The sequence below is a fragment of the Dipodomys ordii genome, unplaced genomic scaffold (genome assembly GCF_000151885.1).
Source record: "Dipodomys ordii isolate 6190 unplaced genomic scaffold, Dord_2.0 Scaffold46, whole genome shotgun sequence".
In the NCBI taxonomy this organism is placed as follows: domain Eukaryota; kingdom Metazoa; phylum Chordata; class Mammalia; order Rodentia; family Heteromyidae; genus Dipodomys; species Dipodomys ordii.
Window position 1 is genome coordinate 4,912,332 of NW_012267262.1, and position 23,656 is coordinate 4,935,987.

A 23,656-nucleotide genomic window follows, 5' to 3' on the forward strand; every position below is an offset into this window, starting at 1 on the left:
TTCAACAAATACAAATAGTGCTCATGGTAATGTTTTTTTTCCTTCCTTCCTTCCTTCCTTCCTTCCTTCCTTCCTTCCTTCCTCGCTCCCTCCCTCCAACACTCTCATCATTTTCTCTCTGTAGTTCTCTCTCTTTTGATGCATAATGATGTTTGAACTCTGGGATCTCTAGGACCTCTGGGATTTATGCTTGCCTTGGAGATACTCTGTAGAGCTATGCCTCCAGCCTTTTGGGGACTAATTACTTTTGAGTTTAGATCAACTTAGATCTTGATCTTTCTTGTTCACACATCCCACCATAGCTTGGTTGACAGGCACATTCCACCATGCCCAACCTTTCCAATGGAAGATGGTCTCATGACCTTTTAACCCAGGCTATCCTGAAAGCATGATCCTTCTGATTTCAGACTCCTGTGTTGCTAGCCACTGATCCCAGCTCCAAATATCGTTTAGAACCCAGATACGAAGTAACCATCCTTTTTCCTGAGCACAAATATAAAATTTTGAATAAGACAATAAAATCATTTTAAACTTTGGGATATTCTTGAATGTTTTAACATTGTATAGTAAAGAGAAAAGTTTTAAAGTTCATAAAGCACTCATTTTATAAGATGATGTTCCACATTCCTATCATATCTATATTTATCAGGATTTCCTTAATGGCGAATACCTGGAAGCCCATTAAATTTTTCTGCTTTGTGTTCTACCTATGTGATGTGTAAATTTTTTTCCATTGATGAATGACTCAATGTGACTTTTCTAGATTGATCATCCTCTTCACAAGTAAACATATCTGTTGGATTTATTTGTTTTATAGGAAAACTATTTCAGTGTTTCTTCATAAAGAAAATTATTATTATTGTTAATATAGATTTAACTACAATAATCAATCTCCTGGATTGTACAACTCTGCATATGTCCATAATGCTATGTTAAATGTTGAAATACAATTAAGGAATTCTAAGTGATAATAATGAAATAGTAGTGATAATGTTATAAGTATTTATTTATTAGGTAATAAGAGTGAACGAGTGTCAGTGTGCTGTCAGAGAATTCCAAGAAACTCACACAAATGATTAGAAGTACAATTTTTTTTAAAGTCCTGTGAAAGATTGGGGGAAAGCTGGGAAATCTATTCATTCTGTCATCACTGTCAAGTCAGACTGGAGGAATTCATGGGTTCTTGGTCTTACTAAGGAAAGAATTCAGGATAGAAGACACAGAGGAATTTATAGTGGATCCGTTTTTACCTGATAAGCTGAAGTAGAGAAGCAGGTAAAATACACTCAAAAAAAACTGAGCATAGCTGGATAACAAATAGTCAAGAGCAATGAGTGTTTAGATAAGTTAAATATTATATTCTATGAGTGTTATGGACTTTTTCCAAGAAAACAAGGCTTTGACTAGAAAGGGGTGGTCAGGAAGGAGATAACCTTACAAGGTCCATTTTTATGCAAGATGGACGTTTATTGGGCTGTTCTCAGCTCACGTCACAATTGGTTACATGTTAATGAGGTCTTGTCTGACTTTTGTACAGACTTGTTCAGGATTTTTGTGGCAATGGACCACAAATTAATAAAAGAGGTAGAGATTTTAAGAACTAATAGAATGATAGAAAGGGTCTCAGAGGTGTTAAAAAGATGATAGGAGTAGATAATAGAATGATAGAAAGGGTCTCAGAGGTGTTAAAAAGATGATAGGAGTAGAATCATATTACCTCATTCATCTGACCTCGCCTGTCATTTTGGGGCGGCTTCTGCTCGGCTCATCTTATTTCTTTGACTAACTGTGCCTCACTACCCTGGTGAACACCTAATGTTTACAAAGGTAACAGAAAGACAGGAGGTTTGTTTATGAGAGCAGTGGATAAATAATATTAAAAGTTTACCCCCACTTTATAGTTGTCTAGGAGTGAAGTACAGAGATGTCTAAACAACTCTATTGTCTTCTTTTTTTTCATTAATAAGTTTTTTATTGTGAAAATACCGTACAGAGGGGTTACAATTACATGGGCAAGGTAATGATTACATTTCTTATCAAGCATTGTTGCCTCCTCCTTTGTTTTTTCCTTACCATCCCTGCCCTCCCATCTCCACAACTACATTCCCCGCCCTGTGCCAAAGTTGTAAAGTTCGGTTTCGACATTTCGTTGTTGCGGTGGGTCCACCTGTATCCCTATTTACACAATTGTTTGTTTCCCTTCCCCTCCCCAACTTATGCCAACATTAAATAGAGTAAAAACAGGGGTTATACTGTGGGAGAGGAACATACAAAGCAACAAAAAAATCGCCTTATATGTTAGAAACAATAGCAAGAAAGAAAAAAACACTTGAGTCCTTATCTTGGGATTCATTTTTCCTAACATCAACTTATCTGACCTTTTCTGCTTTTCTCAGACATATACTAGTCATTTCAAATAAGGGAAACCATGAGACCTATGTTTCTTTTTCTATTATCTTCTAAATGTGGATCCACACCTATCATTTCCCCCTAAGTACATGTCTTAGTTGTTACCATCCTTTTTCAGGAGAGAAAGAGAACATTGTCTGGAAGAGAAAAAACATTAATCTTTCAAATTCAAACTAGGAAATAGGCTCATCTATCTCCAGACCCAATGCACCATATGTATCTGAAATAATCACATGCCTAATCAATTTTTTTGAGAAGTTAAAAACTTTTTTTAGTATGGTCTTAGTTGAGATCATTTGGGTACATGCCCAAAAGTGGGATGGCTGGGTCATAGGGGAGCTCTATGTGGAGTCTTTTGAGGAACCTCCATAATATTTTCCAAAGTATTTGAACAAGTTTACATTCCCACCAGCAATGCAGTAGGGTTCCCTTCTGGCTACATCCCCTCCAGCATCTATTGTTATTAAAGATTTTGATTATAGCCATTATAACTAGGGTGAGGTGGTATCTCAAGTTGTTTTGATTTACATTTCTTTTATGGCTGGAGAGCATTTCTTCATTTGAGCATTTCTTCACATGTCTATTGGCCATCTTTCTTTCTTCTTCAGAGAAGTTTTTGTGTAAGTCTTTAGTCCATTTGTTTATTGGGCAGTTGTTTCTTTGAGGATTTGTTGTTAGGGTATTTAATTTTTTTGTGGTCCAGATATATTTTAGATATGACTATATTTATTGCAGCATCATTTACCATAGCTAAGCTATGGAACCCACCCAGATGCCCCTCAGTAGATGAATGGATCAAGAAAATGTGGTATATATACACAATGGAATTCTATGCCTCCATCAGAAAGAATGACATTGCCCATGTCTTAGGAAAGGCAGACTTGGAAAAAATTATATTAAGTGCAATAAAGCCAGGCCCAAAGGAACATAGGTCCCATGGTTTCTCTTATTTGCAATAATTAGTATATGTCTGAGGTAAGCAGAAACAGTCAGACAAGTTGATGTTAGGTAAAATGAACCCCAAGATAAGGACTCAATTTGTTTTTCTTTCTTGCTATTGTTTCTAACATATTTATAAGATGATTTCTTTGTTGCTTTGTATGTCCCTCCCCCACAGTACAACCCCTGCTCTCGCTATATTTGATGTTGGTATAATTTGTGGAGGGGAAGGGAAAAAACAAATTGTTTAAATAGGGATACAGGTGGACCCATTGCAACAATGACATGTACAAGACCTTATGTCAAAAAATGAACTTGACAACTTTGGCGCTGGGGGCCAGGGAGAAGGGGAGAAGGGGGAAGAAGGATGGGATGGTAAGGGAAAACAAAGGAGGAGGTTACAATGCTTGATAAGAAATGTACTCATTATCTTGCCCATGTAATTGTAAACCCTCTGTATGGTACTTTCACACAAAAAAAAACTTTTTGTAGAAAAAGTTATGCTACCTGCCCAAATAAGAGAAGACTCACAAAAGGTAGCACACACATATACACTCGCACACACACACACACACACACACACACACACACAAATTATCACAAACACTACAATCCATTTAGAATATGTAATATAATTCCTTCCATAAAGTCTTTCCAATAGTATTATATTCAAGATTAGTAGAAAATTTCAATATGTAGAAAGCCAATACATGGTTTGTAGATATGGTCCAGTCTAGGATTTCAACTCATCTTGCTTTTCTCTTGATAGAAAAAGCTCCACACCCTGTTTATAGACAGAGGGAAGATGCGATATGTGAAGGTTTTGAAGAGCATAGTCAATGGAATGAGGTTATGAATGAGAAATATCTAGGTTGAAGCTGTATTTTAGGATAGCTAGTATATTGCTTGGGTCCCCACAAAACTTCTGTACATGAAAGAGAAAGAAGCTGTTGAGAGAGAAATAAGTAGGGACTACAATTATGTTTTAGGTTGTCATTTAAAGGTGATTTATATTTTCCTGTGTCTCAATGCCTTGGAAAATATATTATCATTAATTCCTATTCATGAATTATGTTTTTTAATATTGGCTTTACTTAATATTTGAAAAATAATGAGTTAATTATGATTCCTTCATTTGTCCAACATTATAAATTACTTAAATTATCAATGAAGTATATTTAGAGCTTAATATTCTGGATAGTTTGTGAGGCACTTATTTTGTTACTTTAGAATTTTGAAATGTTATGGTGAAAACTTAATTATTTGGTTCATCATCACCATCAAAAACTAAGCAAAAATGTTTTCTACTGATTAAGGAACAGAGAAGGATCTTGACAGTTTACTAATCTTCAGCTTTAATATTTATGCATGAATAAACTGTGTTTAAATTTTCATGTTAGAATCTTAAAACAGAGTAAATATTACAAACATTGACCAACATCAAAACTATTTCATTAAATGCAAATTTTTCTATTCTACAAAATTGTAGAATAGAATAATCTTGGATTTAAAGATACTCTTTTAAATGGAACTGACTAGCCTAGATGAAAATATTCTGTAATGATTGCCTGTTCTTCATGAAATTAATATTTTTATAATTTTCACAATGATATAAATTTGTGTGAGTTTGTGTGTGTATTGGTAGAGATTGAACCCTAGTCCTAAAGGTAGAATATTGGGCATGCCAAAATGACAGATACTTTATGTGTTTGGGTATAGAATAGAGGAAGAATAATTAACCAATCACTTGAAATAATACCTTTATAAAGATACAAGTTATTGAATAGGCGTTAATTACTTTTCTCAATCTGCTTGGACATAGAACTCTGATACCTGAAGAGAGCTTAAAATTTTCTGTTTTATTTTCAAAATTGTAAGATTATATTTTGTTTCACTGAAAAGAATTCTGAACAGAAAAGTAATAAATTTTAATATTCAAGATTGTAAAAATTTAAAGTAGTTTGAAGACTAATCCCTGTCTCTGTTTTTATAGTCAAAAAAAATTCAAGCTCAGCTGAAGGAACTTCGGTATGGGAAGAAAGACCTGTTATTTAAGGTGAGCATCTTTGTCTCTTTCATTTCCAAATTTCTAGCATAATATTTAAACAAGAATAAACAATTTTAGCTTAACATCAATTCTGAGACTCTTGATAATAATTAGGAACATTTTTTGCCAGTCCTGGGGATTTTTTGCCAGTGTGTGGTATTGAACTGATGAGTGCTATACCTAAACCTCTTTATGCTCAAAGCTTGTGCACTACCACTTGAGCCACAGACCCACTTCCTGCTTTTACGGAGTAGTTTATTGGAGATAAGAGTAGCACAGACTTTTCTACCAGGGCTAAATTCCAACCATGATCCTCAGATCTCAGCCTCCTGAGTAGCTAGGATTACAGGCATGAGCCACAATAATTAAGAACTTTATCTTAACTGAAGATACTTCTGGTTTCTGGCCCAGCTAATGAAAGTGAATATAATTATGACTACATTGATATACTACTTCCAAAAGATAAATATTCTTCTAAGTATTTAAAGTAGTTATGCAACGCTAATTGCTTTAACTTGAAATTGAAGAACAATGTCTCTCAAAGATTTTGGTATGTTTTTATTGTAAAAATACTGTACAGTGACAGGAGCAAGGTAATGAGTACATTTTTTATTGAGCATTGTTGCCACCTCTGTTTTTCCCCTATCATCCCTTCCCTCCCACCTCCACAACTAACACCACCTCCTTAGCGAACAAAGTTGTAAAGTTCATTTTCAACATAGTGTCTTGTACATCTCATTGTTACAATGGGTCAACTTGTATCCTTATTTAGGCATTTTGTTTTTTCCCTTCCCTTCTCTAAGCTAGAGAAGTGTATATACAAGATGCAGGGCACAGACATCAAATACAGTGAAAACAGGGGTTATATGGTGGGGGAAAGGAATATACAAAGAAACAAAAAAATCATCTGAGACATTATAAATATGTTAGAAACAATAGCAAGCAAGAAAAAAAAAATGTGTCCCTATCTGGGGTTTCATTGTGATAACATCATCTTATATGGTCATATGTACATAGTTTTTTACCTTTTCTACTTGTCCTACACATGTACTAGATATTGAAAATAAGAGAAAACATGGGACCTATGTTTCCTATGTTTCTTTGGGCCTGGCTTACTTCACTTAATATAATTGTTTCCATGTCTTTCCATTTCCTAACAAATGGGGCAATGTCATTCTTCCTGATGGAGGCAGTGTGTGTACTCTGGCCCTCGATGGTGCTATACCTGCACTCTTCAGCTCAATGCAAGCCCTCTACCACTTGAGCCATAGCACCACTTCCAGCTTTCTGGTGATTAATTGGAGATAAGAGTCTCCCGGACTTTCCTGCCCAGGCTGGCTTTGAAACATGATCCTCAGATCTCAGCCTCTTGAGTAGCTAGGATTACAGGTGTGAACCACTGGCGCCTGCCTCCCTTAAAGATTGCATAAAGTAGAACATGTTTTTAGGAATATTCCAGACGTACTGTTTACTAGTGAACTATAGTCAAGAGTTTTCTGAAAGACTTCTCTTTAAGAGTCACTGTATTTAATACTAACTGATTGCTTTGGGCTATTTATGCTGTTTTAAGCCTGTGTGGTTAAAGCCTATAAATAAATAGAAAGATGAGATAACATCTGAATATAGTGAACTGAATTATGGTCTTCCAAAGATACTCAATTCTTAATTTCTAGAATTTATCAATCATAAGATTATGCAGGGATAAGTCCATTCAAGAACTTGAGATTGTAAAAGTAAATTTATCATCGCAGTCATCACTAATTTATCTACAATCCCTTTCAAAATGGAATTGTAAATAAATTTAGGCATTGAATGAGCTCAAAGAACATTGTATACATGTATGAAGACAGAATATTAGAGGCATTAAAAAGCCATAATTACATTTTTAAATAAAATTAAGCAAAAAGGCTACATAATGAACACATATGTAGCAAATTATTAAAAGAAAATGTAAAGAATTCTCATTTTGAAAACTGTACTTATTTACCTCATCAAAAGAAACAAATACAGATAAGTTTTTCCCTTTCTTGCCCAGGCCAGATATTAACCAAGTTTTTAGACTTTTTTGTTATATAATTTGCTTGTGAAATGTGTACAATGAGCACTGTCATTTTAACAAACAGGAATAATACTTTTTATTAACATAGATGTAAATTACTTTATATGTTCTACTTAATTTCTAGCATCTTCATTACAAGTATCATCTCAAATTAGAGAAATGAGATTTTAATTGAAGGGGCATAACTCTGCCTTACTCAATGTGGAGTAGTATGGCAACTTCTCTTATCAGAACAATAAGAAATATTTCAACTCCACAGTACCTTAACATTTGGCTTTAGAGTTGCCAATATTTACTACTCACTGACTCTATGTAATCAGTATATGCAGGCATATTTTGCCATTTGCTTGTCCATAAATATACTTCCTGCCTTTCCATTGACTTTATTTACCAGGTGAACCATAATCCTCCCTGCCAACTGTCATCTCCCAGCATACCTACTCATTTTATGTGACAAACAGAATCAGAGAATGAAACCCAAGTCTTTGGCTATCTTAAACCTTTCACATTGAGAGTATAGACATCATTTCCATTAATTTGGTTTGTCCTAAGTTCTTTGAGTCAAGTAGACTTGAACTTACTGACAGAAATAAAATGTATGTGTGTATGTGTGTGTGCGTGTATGTGCGCGCACACATGGTTTGTGCTCAAATCCTTAGCTCTCAGTGAAGTCTTTTATTTTAATAAGGTTAGGGGTGTTTTAAAGCAGTTAAAGTTTTTTGAATTAAAATTGTTTAAAATTGTTAGAACTTTTAAAAATGTGCTGCAGAAGAGCACACACATACAAAGTTAGGAAGTATGTGTATGAGTGGGACATGAAGTTGTGTGTTGGGTGCTAACATACACTTTATATTTAATCCTCCTAATCCTCCTGTACAATAGTAAATTTTATTAACTAAAGAATCTTGTCATGCTACAGCCATGACAATTTTATCAATTATTCACTACTACTAGAATGACAGGCTTCAGATTTGATTTTTAGTCTTCTCTCACTTAATCATGTTAATTATTATATCTCACAATCCCCATCTTGTTGATGGGTAGTTTATTTCTTTCTTGTTCCATGATAATTGCTAATGATGTACATGTGCTATCTACCACCAACTGTGTTTAAATCAAAGAAGAAAACAACAGGCTTCTCCTACAAGGTCATTATGGTCAAAATGGGAAGAATGTTTATAAGAGATCTTCTCTTGTGAGCTTGTGCATCACTGCAAAAATACACATTCCACATCTTCTAGTCCAACTTGGAAAGGTGGTTTCTGTCATAGGTAAAGTAAAAGGAAGGAGTTGAATTAAAGCCTGATAATAGCTTATGTTATAATGTTATTCAACCTTAATGGCAAAAAATAGCCACTTTGTTAATAGCCATTCTGTATTCAGTTATTAGTTTCTTTTGTTTTGGAAAATGTGTATTAAAAGTAAATGAATGTGGGCTGGGAATGTAGCTTAGTGGTAGGATGGCCTAGCATCATGAAGTCCTGGGTTCAATTCTTCAGTAGCATATAACAGGAAAAGCTGGCAGTGTTTCTGTGACTCAAATGGGAGAGTGGTAGCTGTTATCAAAGGAAGCTCAGGGGTAGACCCTGAGTTCAAGCCCCAGGACACAAAAAGAAAAAAAAAAGACGATAAGTAAGTAAATCACGGAATCAAATTGTAGAAATTCTAGATTACAGTGAAGAGAATGTGCTATTGGAATTGACCCATGTACTTTTCCAAATAAAGCAACAAATATTTGCTGAAATGAGGGGTGGACAATTCTATTGCAAATAAATATCATCTTAAGATCTGAATCTGTGCAGTTTTGAATAAACTTGATCATTTTTACTAAACATAGACATTGGAGGCAAAGCACTTTCTGCTGATGCATTTAAATTGTCTCTTAAAAATAATGGCTTTGCTGACAATTGCAAGCCATGATGATAAATCCCATACCCTTATTAATGCTTGAGAACTGGCTTTTGCAGACAGAAGGCTGCCAGCAGCAGTAAACACTGTCCATGGAAGAATGGGATTTGGCTTTACTGACTGTTAGTTGCCCAGGACACGATTGAATTTAAATCCTTTGTGATTCCACGTGCAGCAGATTTACTCTTCATTTTGCTACTCTATTTATGTTTCCAATAACATAAGTTATTCATTGTAGAAAATTTCTAAAACTGCCAAAAGTAATGAAGATAAAGTATTTAAAATCAGGCCAGACATAAACAATGTTTTGGCATATTTCTTATTTTTATTTTGTTATTTTGTATAGAATAAAATTTGTTATATGATATTTACATAGGTACATGCTTTTTTTGGGGGGGGGGTCAGGTCATGGGGCCTGTCCTCAGGGTCTGGGTGCTGTCCCTCAGGTCTTCAGCTCAAGGCTAGTGCTCTACCAATTGAGCCACAGTGCCACTTTTGGCTTTTTTTCTTTTTGCTTATGTGGTGCTGAGGAATCGAACCCACGGCCTCATACATGCAAAGCAAGCGCTCTACCATTGAGCCACCTTCCCAGCCCCGGTACATACATTTTAAAGTAATTTTGATAAAAAAAAGATAATTTCAGGTTAATTTTTCTATAAAATTAAATACAGCATCTTCTGTGAAATGGTATGATAATGATTTAAGCTTTCCCTAAATGTGTGTTTATGTGGGTTTGTGCAAATACATACATGGTGTTATGATTTCAAGGTACAATATGATTTAAAATTATTTCTTATTATCAAGCCTTTAATTAGTTTTTATCAACTACCAGTAGTTCACTAGAATTTTTGAAAATATTAATTGCATTAGTGGCTAGCACTGATTACTATAACTCTAAGAGTTACATTGTCATAAATTTCAACATTAGACCAGTTTGTTGAATCAAGACATTTTTGCACTCTAAAGAAAGACAAACAAAAATGTTGCCATATTATAGCAATACCAAAATCAATCAATTCAATGTATTGAAAACAAATTATTTTGTTTGAGAGATTAGACAATAACAATAAAGATTATGGATTTGTGATAAAATTTTCTACTGGGAAGATTGAATATGTAGTTTAACTCTTGTCAATTAATTTTGATTTTTAGTTTCATTTCATTTATTTTTTGTATGTTCAAAATCACTTCTACAATATTAACAACTTACTCAAAATTTAAAGTATCTGTTGTAATGAAAAAGATGGGGTACTCTGACTACATTCAGAAAAAGGAATTTTCTTATGTAAGGGTATTGGCTCTGAATTCTTGATTCATGTTGTGCAAAATAAAGATCAGACACAGCTGAAAGGAAAAATTCTTGTACATGTATAAATGTCATGAAAAATGTGGGAATAACTTTCCTTTTCTATGGGTATTATATTTTGTATAAATGCTTAAAATCATAAGTAGAATACCAATCCTTATTTAAAATTAAGTTACATTAAACATGCATTTACAAAACTAATTAATTAAAAACAAATTACTTATCCTATTTAGATCACCAATGATAATTGATTGAATATGTCTAGTAATAAAACTGATATATAAATTGAATACTATGTAAATTTATAGACATTTTAAACATTTATATAATGTGGTTTATGTGCATTATTTTATTTATTGCTTAGGACAATTTTTAAGTAAATATTGGATCTATATGATATGTATAAATGTACAGGTATATGTAATGTATGTAAATATATGTCAGTATTCCCAGCTACATTAATACATCCACTACTCCTATTTTTGTCCCATTCTCTTATTTCCTGCGGTCTTGCTGATACTTGGCCCTTCACTTGAACATTTTGTCTAGTTTCCTCATATTCTGTTTTCTGATCTATCGTCATATTGATTACTAGTTACAGAACATACCGAATGTTTTTTTTTCTCCACAAGTGCTTATGGATTCTTTTTTCTATGTTCTGACTTTAGGTTGCAGATTGTAAGGTGCCTCCTTTTCTTTTTTTCTCAACATTCCCATTTTTGGAGGTCCTTCAGTTTATTTTATAAAACAAGAACCCACAAGAAATTTCTTTTAATTTTTTTTTTTTTGGTCGGTCATGGGGCTTGAACTCTGGGCCTGGGCGCTGTCCTTCAGCTCTTCAGATCTAGGCGAGCGCTCTACCACTTGAGCTACAGCACCACTTCCGGTTTTCTGGTGGTTTATTGGAGATAGGAGTCTCATGGTCTCTCCTTCCCGGGCTGGCTTTGAACTGCAATCCTCAGATCTCAGCCTCCTGAGTAGCTAGGATTACAGGCATGAGTCACCAGCGCCCGGCTTTTCTTTTAATTTTTGACATATTAAATTTCCTGTTCAATGCTGATGGTTTCTGATAACTCCTGTCTCTTTAGTCGAATAGAACAATTTAGGTAATGCTATGCACCCCTTGGTTTTTTAAATGAAATGCTGTCTTAAGTTACTGAACTCAATAAGTTCATAGTTTAGTGATAAAAGATAGAGAAATTGTACCTATTTGGCATTTATAAGAGCCAAAATTTTATAACCTATCACCTCCATCATAAGGGCAATAGAAAATAGTTCTAGTGTTAGTTTAACAGAAAAATGCAAGTTTAAAGTGTTTCATGACACAGTATCTTTCAGAAATGAATACTCAAAGACTCAGAAAAAAATCTATTTTTATGTCTAAGATGGATGAAAAATAGATAGGAAAAAGTGTGATTGGACAAAAGAGTATGTGGTAGTGGGAACAAACTGGGGGGAAAGTAGTCATCTTTCTATTCTGTTCAGTTACGTCCCATTCTGACTGTGTATTGTACTTCGCTCCTAAGGACTAGGTCAGACCCGGTGGAATAAAGAGTCTTATGACCTACACCAGACAGACAGATCAGAGGATTTCTTTCGTCTAACTCTTTCAAAGAAAGGCAGAGGGAGTTTCAGATGTTAATTCAAAGTGTTTTGGATGTGTTTGGGAATATGAAGTTCTTATTTCTATGACTTGCTGGTAAAGAGAGGTGGGTGGAAGAACAGAAAGAACTTCTGCTTCTCTCCCACTGTCATTCAGTTTAAAGTAGTCAGCCTGCCACAGTGCTATACTTTGAGGTAACATTTCCTGAGCTACAGCACCTTTTATACCATTTTTTAAGACTGTGGTATGTATTATCACATCATCTTACCACATTACTATGAGACAGAATACAGAATCCATTTCACAAGAAAATAAATGAAGCAAGACAATACTTTCCCATATGCATAAACACTAAAATATTTATCAGAACATTTATAAGTAAGTAGAAGCTTGTCAGCACTTATTTTATTTGTTCCCTAATAAGCAATGTCTTGGGTTGTATTGGTCAAGGATGTTTGGCAGCATTTTATAGTAATTCCTTTAAAATAAATATCTTAGCATTCATTCATGCTGTGCTATCAAGTGGATAACTTCATGATTCTGAATCCTTATATTATGTATCTATTTCTTATAAAGTATATTTGTAAGAAACATAAAATAAGTTTATGTTAAAACTCAGATAGGAAAATGGCCTTTTCCAACGTGGGTCATCATGGTTCAACATATTCTTTAGAACTCACATGTTGAAGTAAGGAGATCAGATCTGGCCAGTGTCATTGGCCACATGGTGGATGGTAGGGTCTGGCATCTTGTCTTCATGCTGGAGAAAGGAAACGCCTTCACCCATCACCTGCTTCTCAGGTCATACCCAGATCCCTGGAGACAGGGATGGGCACTTGGCTGATAGGTTACTGAAACTGTCAGTTCAATGCCTAGGACTGGGAATTTCCTGTGGACCTGCCCCTGCTCTGACCCTATGTAGGTCAAGACCAGCCCAGATGTCATTATGCCATGCTACATGTGTCTCCATGATCCTATCCTGTGTGTGTTTCCTTTCTCCTGGCTCGTCTCCAGTCCTCATGGAGTCCCAATTCAGCTCTCTCCATCGGAGCTGAATTGGCTTGTTGATATTGCTTTGGGTTCTTTCGTTCCTTTCTAACATGCTTCCTAGCATGTTTACTAGTTGGAGGCTGCAGGCCTTTGTAACAATTGAAGGCCTTTGTAGCTGCCTGAGGCCTGCTAACTGTATAATAAAGACACCACTATTTCATATGCCAAAATGTGGCTTTCTCAAATGATTTGCCTTACAACAATGTGTTCAACTTTGTGTTTGCCTTGTCAGTTGTTTCCAAAAGCGTGTGTTGTAAGAGAATTCCATAAAGGGGCTGATAGTGTTCAGTTATCTCTTGGTCATTGAGGATATTTATGAGGGATTTTGTAGAGCTGTTTAAGCCTTAGTATGTAACATGTCTTGTAATGTAAGTTGCTTTTGGTGAATCTGTCTTTCATTAATTTCTTCTCATCACATCCATATATTAAGCCAACTTCTTAATCAGCAAATGAATTTTCAGTGACACATATGAGCATGTTAATTCATCTCCAATTTAGTTAAATTTGGCACAAAAATGTGGGCAACTCACAGAAAGGTTTGAGTGGATGCTGATTTCATTTTCTTATATAACTGTTAAGAGTTTTCCGAACACACTCACTTGTGCCTCAAAGTAACTCCATGGACCAATAGAACAGACAATAATTTCTTATCATGGGTTGTAAAACCAAGATCCAAATAAATATTTGCTTGAAATATAGTGCCCAATAAATGGTAGACAATTGCTTAAAGTGTTTTGATTCCTGCAATTTACATATTTTAGTTGTATGTCTACTTTATATCATAATGAGATTTGTGTGTTCAAAAATATTTTCTAAAGCACTGAAACTTGTAAAAGTCGAACGTCTAGACAAATGGGCTTTCATTTAGGAAAGAAGACCATTTAATCTGTGTCCAAAAGTGAATAAATTTCCTCAAAACCACCATTTTTCTGTGTAAAATATGATGCATTGAATTGATATTTGATTGAAACAAGAATGTCTTTCTTCAGACTTCTAAAAATATTTTGATCTACTTGACTAACTTTAGTGAACATCAGACTACAGAAAGGAATTTTCTAAAGATTCTAAAGCAAGTGAGAGGTCACTGATTTGATTGTCAAATGCAATCTAATTGTCAGCTTTTCTGCTTTTATGTTTAATGCATGAAAACCACACACATTTATTTATTTTTCCTTATTCACAAAAAGTGAAAGATAAATTCAGGATTTAATGAGTCACACAAGTTTCTTGTGATTCATGGTAATCAAAACTTTAATGTCTTTTTTTTCCTCCAAAATCTGTGAAGATTTTCCAAATTCCTCTAAATACAAGACTTTTAAAAGAATTTCCCAGAAGATTTTGTAGAGATTCAAAGTGATTAATTTATGATTACATATAAATGTAATTTATTAAATGGTATACTTATATATCAATATTTAATCCATAATTCTATAATTATACACACATATGTACATATACATACCAACACACAAATTATATACATATGCATATATATTCTGATCTCATATTCATTTATTTGCATGAGAGCACCTTTAAAGATAGAATTAGAAATTGTGTTACATTGTGGGGAGAGAACATACAAAAGAAACAAAAAATCACATAGTACATTATAAATATGTTAAAAACAATAGCAAACTTAGTACAAGGATGTTTATAAACCAATTCATGATAAAAGAAAAGAAGACAATGACCACTAAAGATAATTATATGGGAGTTGCTGCAGAAGACTATGGTATATAGCAATTAAGCACACAGGGACCACAATAAACTTTATAGTCTATTTAAACAAACAATCAAAAGGAATGTAGACTCAAGAATTCTAAAGTAGATTCCCTAGGAAGTACAACGATGAGTCTTTTCCACATTAAGTCATAGTGTCTGAGTTTATCTTTTTAACAAAGTATTTCAGATAATGGGTCCCTACCATGGTCAAATGTATACATGACATTTAATTTACAAAAACAATTGAGATAATTTTATTCCATGAATTTTCAATTACCCATAAATGTAATAAATTGACTTTCACATTGTCAGATTCTTATAAGCACCTTATCTTCCATAGGAAGAATTTCTTGTTATATATCATGTACTTTTTTCTAAGAAAGTTTTTTTATTAACTTGGCAAAGAATAGAAATATACACTGAACAAGAATAAGTGAATTTTAATAGAATTGCATTTAATATTGTGTGGAAATACAGATCTAACAGATTATATTATTTTCGGTAACTTTATCATTTGTAGAAATACTAAATTTTCTAGTACCAATATTTTAACACATTAAACTGCATTGTCAGAAACATATATATATATATATATATATATATATATATATATATCACATTACTCCATGGTAGAAACAGTTGTTACCAGCTGATAAGAATTTTGCACCTCTTTCAAAATCTTGTGACGATCACCACTGTCATAGATGGTACATCATTAACCAAATTGTTAACCAAGAGTTGCATATTTAATTTGCATTTTATTAGTGTCCCTTATCATTCAATGCAGTGGCTATTTTGTAGTAGGAATAGGAAAAACAAAGTTGAAGAAAAATTGCTAGACCCTTAATGTTAATTATGTAGGTTACTTTATAACCATTCTTATTAAAACATGGCCAAGTATTTTGTAAGCATATTTCTTACCACTCTTGGGAGAAGGTATAATAGTAGCATAATGGTTGGTATATGCACAGTAGTATCCATACAGTGAGAAGGAAAGAAAAAGTATCGACAAAGCAGTGAAAAACATTGCCTTTGGTGAGAAAACAATCTAAGAAAACTGAAGTGATTTGAACATGAGTTACTAGAGGGTTTTCATAGGACTTTGCTAAACTTTGTGGTGCTCATACATTTCATGAAGGGCTTTCATGAAAGGCACTGAGGTTGATATTAACAAATTTGAGAGAAAAGTGGGATGATTTCATATAGAGTACTTCTTCTTATGGAAAAAGACTCCAGCTCCTAATGCGCTATAAATAATTGCAATCAGAATCCCACTCTGAGCTACTGTTCTGTTTCTTTTTTGTGTGTGTGTGAAAATACTGTACCAAGGGGTTACAATTACATGGGCAAGATAATGAGTACATTTCTTATCAAGCATTGTAGCCTCCTCCTTTGTTTCCCCTTCTCATCCCTTCCCATCCTCCCCCTGCCCACCCACCCAAACCTCCCCACTCGGCCCTACCAAAGTTGTAAAGTTCGTTTTCGACATAACGACTTGTAGATCTCATTGTTGCAACGGGTCCACCTGTATCCCTACTTAAATGATTTGTATTTCCCCTTCCCCTCCACAAATTATACTGACATCAAATACAGTGAAAGCAGGAGGTACACTGTGGAGGAGGGACATACAAAGCAACAAAGAAATAATCTTATAAATGTGTTAGTAACAATCACATGAAAGAAAAAAAACTTTTGAATATATATCTTAGGGGTCATTTCCTTAACATTACCTTATCTGACCTTTTCTGCTTGACTCAGACATATACTAGATATTGCAAATAAGGGAAACCATGGGACCTATGTTTCTTTGGGCCTGGCTTACTTCACTTAATATAATTTTTTCCAAGCCTTTCCATTTCCTAACAAATGGGGCAATGTCATTCTTTCTGATGGAGGCATAGAATTCCATTGTGTATATTTACCACATTTTCTTGATACCTTGAACTCAAAAAATTAAATCCCCCAACAACAAATCTTCAAAGAAACAACTGCCCAATAAATAAGTGGGCTAAAGACTTAAAGATAAACTTCTCTGAAGAGGAAAGAAGGATGGCCAATAGACACATGAAGAAATGCTCAACCTCCCTAGCCATAAAAGAAATGCAAATCAAAACAACATTGAGATACCACCTCACTCCAGTTAGATTGGCTAAAATCAAGAACTCTAATAACAACAGATGCTGGAGGGGATGTGGACAGAAAGGAACCTTACTCCATTGTTGGTGGGAGTGTAAACTTGTTCAACCACTTTGGAAAGCAGTATGGAGGTTCCTCAAAAGACTTCACATAGTGCTCCCCTATGACCCAGCAATCCCACTTTTGGGCATTTACCCAAATGTTTACAAACAAGACCACACTAAAGCTACCAGCACAACTATGTTTATTGCAGCATTATTTACTATAGCTAAGATATGGAATCAACCCAGATGCCTCTCAGTAGATGAATAGATCAAGAAAATGTGGTATATATACTGTTCTGTTTCTGTGGGTCTAGCTTGCATTCCATAGCCACTTCACTGATCATCAGTCCTGTGGTTTTTTTTCAATTAGTGGTTACCAAATTAAATCCCTCCTTTCAGTTATAATTTTTATTGTTTATGTTATTTCTGATTGGCATACATACATATACTTATTCATGTTGTATAGTGTACTTCATCAGGAATGTTTGTTGATACAATTAAGAAGTTTCATGTCACCATTCAGAATGGTGATCAGTAGGATTTTTTTTAGTGTCAGGAATGTAGTTTGTGGTGATATATCTCATTACATTCTGAAAAGCTGTGTGGAAGTTCCTGAAAAACCTAAATATAGAACTATTACATCATCCAGCCACACAACTTCTGTAGACATCTGCACTCCTAAGTTTCTTGTAAAATTATTCATGATAACAAAAGAAAGTAATCCATTAAGATGTCTATATATTGGTAAACAGAAAAAGAAAATGTGCACAAAGAAATAATGAAATCCTTTCATTTTTTATAACACCAATGAGCCCAGAAGACATCATGTTTCATAGAACAAATACATTCGCTGAAAAACAAGTACTGCATTATCTCCTTTATAGCTTGACACTGATTGTTTATCTCATAGACATATGGAGTGAACTTGTGATCACTGATGATGGGGAAAACTAGGAAGATGGGGATGACAGTATATGTTTGGTTAGTGAAATAAGGCACAGTCCTAAAGTTGGGTTATGTTCAACTTTCTATAGCACATGATGGTCATTATAGTTATATATGTTCATATATAAAGTGACAAAGTAGTTGAAAGAGAAGAATAGGACTATTACCCAAACAGACAAAAAAAGTATTATAATGAGGTATAACTATTTTAACTTGTGATTTTTCAGTGCAACATCAGTCAAAAGTAGAAGGGAAAGAAGACTAATGGTTCAGAAGCCTTGTACCAAGAAAATAGACTAAAACATATGATCTAATATTTTCCATTTCTGCCTAATACGAAGTTTAACAAAAATTGAAACTATATTGTTACTTAATGGGGTATAAAATTTTTTCTCATTTGAAGTTAAATACTTGACTCTGAGAAGGGAAATTGCCTTAACTACTATGGGTAATAAGGGAAACTCAGAACACTTGACTTTTTCTTACTTGTTTAAGCATTGACTAAGCCTTTATTTTAACTCATAATGGAACCCATCCTAATTGTCATGGACTGTAAGAGATAGAATTGTGAATCACTCGGAAGGAGAGATTTTAAATCCAGTTTTGCTGTGTTTAATAGGATCTTTTTCAATTACAGTATGCATTTGAGTAAGTTGAGTCTTTCCCTTTTTCTCAACTATGAAATGGCAGCATTAATCACCTTCATATCATATAATTATTTCAAGAGTATAATGAGTTGATGCAAGTAACTTATGTTCATAATTATGTCAGGAACTTGCTCCAGACACACAATTAGTTATTAATTCTTGAAAAATGAAATTACTACTTATTTTTAAATTATAATATCCCTAAACGAGCACTTTGAGTTCAACAGTATAGGTTAAATGGAGGTGCATCTTACTCTTCAGTGAATTGCATAACTTCAGAGCAATTTTTCCAACAGCAGAATCTAAAATATTGCTGTTTCATAGAAACACGTGGGTATACTGTAGAGATAAAGTAGGTGAATCATAATAATAGGTACTCATGAAATGCTGATTACGTTGGTCATCTCTTTCAGCTTTTTTTTCTGTTTGTTAATTCTGCTTTGTTAAATACATGAAGACAAAACCAAATATGTAGATTTTTCCTTTTTTCAATATATATTTTTCAGTATATTTCAATTTGTCAAATGGGAAGACGAAGATGAAATTCATTGAATGTACTATTGGGCATAACATCATAAATCCTTGATTTCTAAAGAAATGTGGAAATTTATTTCTTTGTAATGACGATATATGAAGTTGTTGTGGCATCTTATGATTGGAGCCATCAATTCATCGTATTTTAGTCCAAAAAGATTACATATCAGAGCTGGGTTTTGCATTTTTTAAACATTGATTGTGAGTTGGATTGGGAGGGAGGGAGGAGAATGATATAGGGGTAACATTGATCAAGAAGCACTGTACTTGTAAACTGATCTATTGAATGGTAACACCTTTGTACAACTATCTAAAGATAACAAAATATAATTAAAATATTAACTTGTAATTTTCTGAAACATCATTGACAGTAATTTCATAAAAAATTTTCAAAAGCAAACCTATTATCATTTCTCATTTAGAAGTTTGAGATCTGGGTCTTTCCGTATAAGGAAAATGTCTACATCACAATGTCAAAATGTATAAAACCAAAGAGGAAATTCTAGCCTGAAAATTAAAAGTGATCAGTTGGAGAAGGGAAAAAACAAATCGTTTAAATAGGGATATAGGTGGACCCATTGCAGCAATGAGATGTACAAATCGTTATGTCAAAAAACCAACTTTACAATTTTGGTAGGGAGGGAAGGAGAGACATGGGTGGGAAGGGAAAACAAAGGAGGAGGAAACAATGCTTGATAAGAAATGTATTTATTATCTGCCCATGTAATTGTAACCCCTCCATAAAGTATTTTCACAATAAAATAATAATTTATTCAATAGATGCTCAGTAAACAACTTCATTGCCTCAGGTACTATGTGAGATGCAATTTATCTGTAAGTAAAGGATTCACATAAAATTCCTTCTCCTGAGAGGAGAGTCCATAGTAGATAAGTAGAGACATAGAATACCTACCCTCCAGAAAGCCACCATTTCCTTTGCATGCTTTGGTAATCTAACCCTCCTAATTTTCTGTGTAAACACTAGACATAAAAGTCCTTCCATCCATGTGTTTATAAAGTGATTCATATACACATATACACACATTTAGATACATAGTTTTTTATTGTAAATATGTTGTAGAGAGGGGTTACAGTTACATGAGTAAGGTAACGAGTACATTTCATAGCAAGCATTGTTACCAACTCCTTTATTTTCCCCCTACCATCCCCCAAATCCTCCCTGCCCTTGCACCTTGACATTGTAAAGTCATTTTCAGTATAGTGTCCTGTACATCTCATCGTCACAATGGGTCAGCCTGCATCCTCATTTAAGCGTTGCACAATATCCCCTCCCCTCCCAAAATTACAAAAATTTATATACAAGGTGAAGAGCACCAGCATCAAATACAGTGAAAACAGGGGTTATACCATGGGGGAGGAACATACAATAGAAACAAAAGAATTACATAGTGTATTATAAGTACATTAAAAACACTAGCAAGAAAGAAAATAAAGCAAACAACCTCTTGTGTCCCTGTCTTGGGTTACATTTTGCTTAACATTATCTCATATGGTTGAATGTACAAACCTTTAACCTACTCTGCTTGTCCTAGACATGTACTAGTCACTGCAAACAAGAGAAACCATGGGACCTATGTTTCTTTGGGCCTGGCTTACTTCACTTAATATGATTTTTTTCCAAGTCTTTCCATTTCCTAACAAAAGAGGCAATGTCATTTTTTCTAGTGGAGGCATAGAATTCCTATATATATATATATATATATATATATATATATATATATATATATATATATATATATATATATATATCACATTTTCTTGATCTATTCATCTACTGAGGGCATCCAGGTTGGTTCCATATCTTAGGAATGGGAAATAATGCTGTGATAAACATGGTTGTGTTGGTAGCTTTGGTATAACTTTGTTTGTGATCCTTTGGGTAAATGCCCAAAAGTGGGATTGCTGGGTTATAAGGGAGCTCTAAGTGGAGTCTTTTGAGGAACCTCCATACTGCTTTCCAAAGTGACTGAACAAGTTTGCACTTCCACCAACACTGCAGTAGCAAAATGTCAGGTTAAGGAAGAAGACCAGGATCTCATGTTTCTCATGTATGTGGAATTCAGGGAAAAAATAAACCACAAAAATAAAATGAAGATTCTGAATGGTATTGGGAGTATTGACGGGATCCAAAATGAGGCAGGGTATTATCAAAGCATATAACATGCATGTATGAAAATTGTATATTCATTTTAATGAATGCATTTTAAAGAATATAATTTATATTTCATTAAGCTTAATGAAACTAGAATTTTCATATGCATAGTTTTATTTATTTGTTTTTTCAAATATTTCATTCCATTTAAAAATATATTATATGCATACTTTTTAATTAATTGAGTTGTAATGGCTCCTCATCTATTGTAGGTTCAAATTCATAATCACATATACCTTCTTTGCGTTTTCTCAGTATATTTCTTATTTTTAAAATGTTTAATGCAACTTATCTATTTTTATGAATTCAGAGCTATAGATGCTTCTTTGATACTACAGTTTTGTTTTGTTTGAGAAATGTTTGCCTTGACCAAAGTCATATTGATTTGCCCTTGTATGTTCTTTTAGCTGTTTTGAAATTTTCAGATTGATGGTCTATATGATTTTGGGTTTTACATTAACTGTGAGTTAGCGATGTAATTTTGAATTATTTTTTATTGCAATCCAATTTATGCAGGTTCATATTTATTTTCAACAAAGTAATGATTAAATTGAAATTTGATGAATTGATGAACATAGAAGCCTGAGATGAATAGTGCTCAATTTCTTACAGTACTTTGTGCTTTGAGTCCCTGAATAAAATAGCAATAGAAATTATATTGATTAAAATTGCATAGAGAATCTTTATTCATGCAGTTCAATGAAGCATTTAAATACTCTTAATGTGGACTATTAAAAATTTAAATGTGAATTCTTCATTTGCCACTGATGAGAGAAACTTTAGGGAAACTTTTCAACCTGTAAGTCATAATGTCAATTTTTTTGGCAATTCATAGGTTTTTGAGATGCCTCCATCACTGTCCACTACATTGTCCTACTAGGTCTTCTTTATTAATAACTGAGAACTACATTAATAACTGCAAAGTACAGTTAATCTTCTTCTTTATGTCATATATTCTGAGTTCACCATTTTGTGGTATGTTCTATAGAGGATATCTTAATGACAACTCCATTTTTGAATGGAGTTAGTATGATTATTTTAATTTATTTAATCAATGAACCATTTATTGAGAACATTGTTCCTATATTCTACAGCTCATCTATGTCCCATTGATAAAATAAGGTAGGGTCTGATTTCTGCCTTCCAAAAAAATTCTCAAATATTAACAACAATTTTCATTTAAGGCATCTACTAGAGCAAAGTAGAGTGCTACTAACTCAAATATGACCAAATTTAACATCTCTGTAAACCCATTACAGCAAGACTTCCAACCTTGTTTAATGATGAGAATCTTTTGGAAGTATTTCAAATTCATTACATCCAGGTAATACCTAAAATGAATTAAATAAAAATATTCTTAGGAAAGTGACATAGTATGAGTATTTTTGAAGCTTCAAAGTTACTTTTAATGTGCAATTTTGGGAACTAATTTTTGAGATTACCAACAAGATCACATCCATAGATTTCAAGTGCCACAGTTATGCTTCTGAGAATTTATGATATATTGATTCTTATACACCATGAGCATATGTGTTATATCATATAGGTGATATTAAATATTATGAATATATGCATGCGATTGTGCATGTTTCCTTACCTATCCAGATAAAACACATTTAAAATATTCAGATATGTGTAATATATCAGCAACATATGAACAGTAATGAGTAGAGAATTGACATAAAATGAGCATATGGCAATTAGAAATTTAGCATCACTTTGGGGCTGACTATAAGTTGGGTGCCATGGATAGAGCACTTACTATATATATATAATATATATATATATATATATAATTGTAAAGGTTATAAACTGTAGGGTTACAATTTAGTAAGTCAGATAGTGAGTACATTTCTTTATGAATAACATTTCCCCTTCTCGTTTTCTCTCCCAGTTTTTCCCTCCCATCCCCACCCATAGTTGTATAGTTCATTTTCAACATAACGTCTAATGAGATTATTATTATTCACCCTTTGTCCCATCCTTTCTGTGCCCCCTTCACTTCCCCAAATAGAGAAACTTACATACAAGATATAAAGACAATAGATACTGAAAACAAAAACAGCAACAAAGAAAAAAAACACTTGTTTCCATTTCTTGGAGTTCATTTAGATAAATATTATTTTTTTAATTT

At 33.7% G+C, this 23,656-nt stretch overlaps 1 protein-coding gene across 1 annotated transcript in view; it reads left to right on the forward strand.

The window, feature by feature from the left end:
• Positions 1-23,656, forward strand: part of Luzp2 (leucine zipper protein 2) — a 354,582-nt gene that overhangs the window by 247,522 nt on the left and 83,404 nt on the right. The window contains exon 7 of the mRNA XM_013019604.1: positions 5,342-5,404. Coding sequence (XP_012875058.1) covers positions 5,342-5,404 — 63 coding nt within the window. The remainder of the gene's footprint in view (positions 1-5,341; positions 5,405-23,656) is intronic.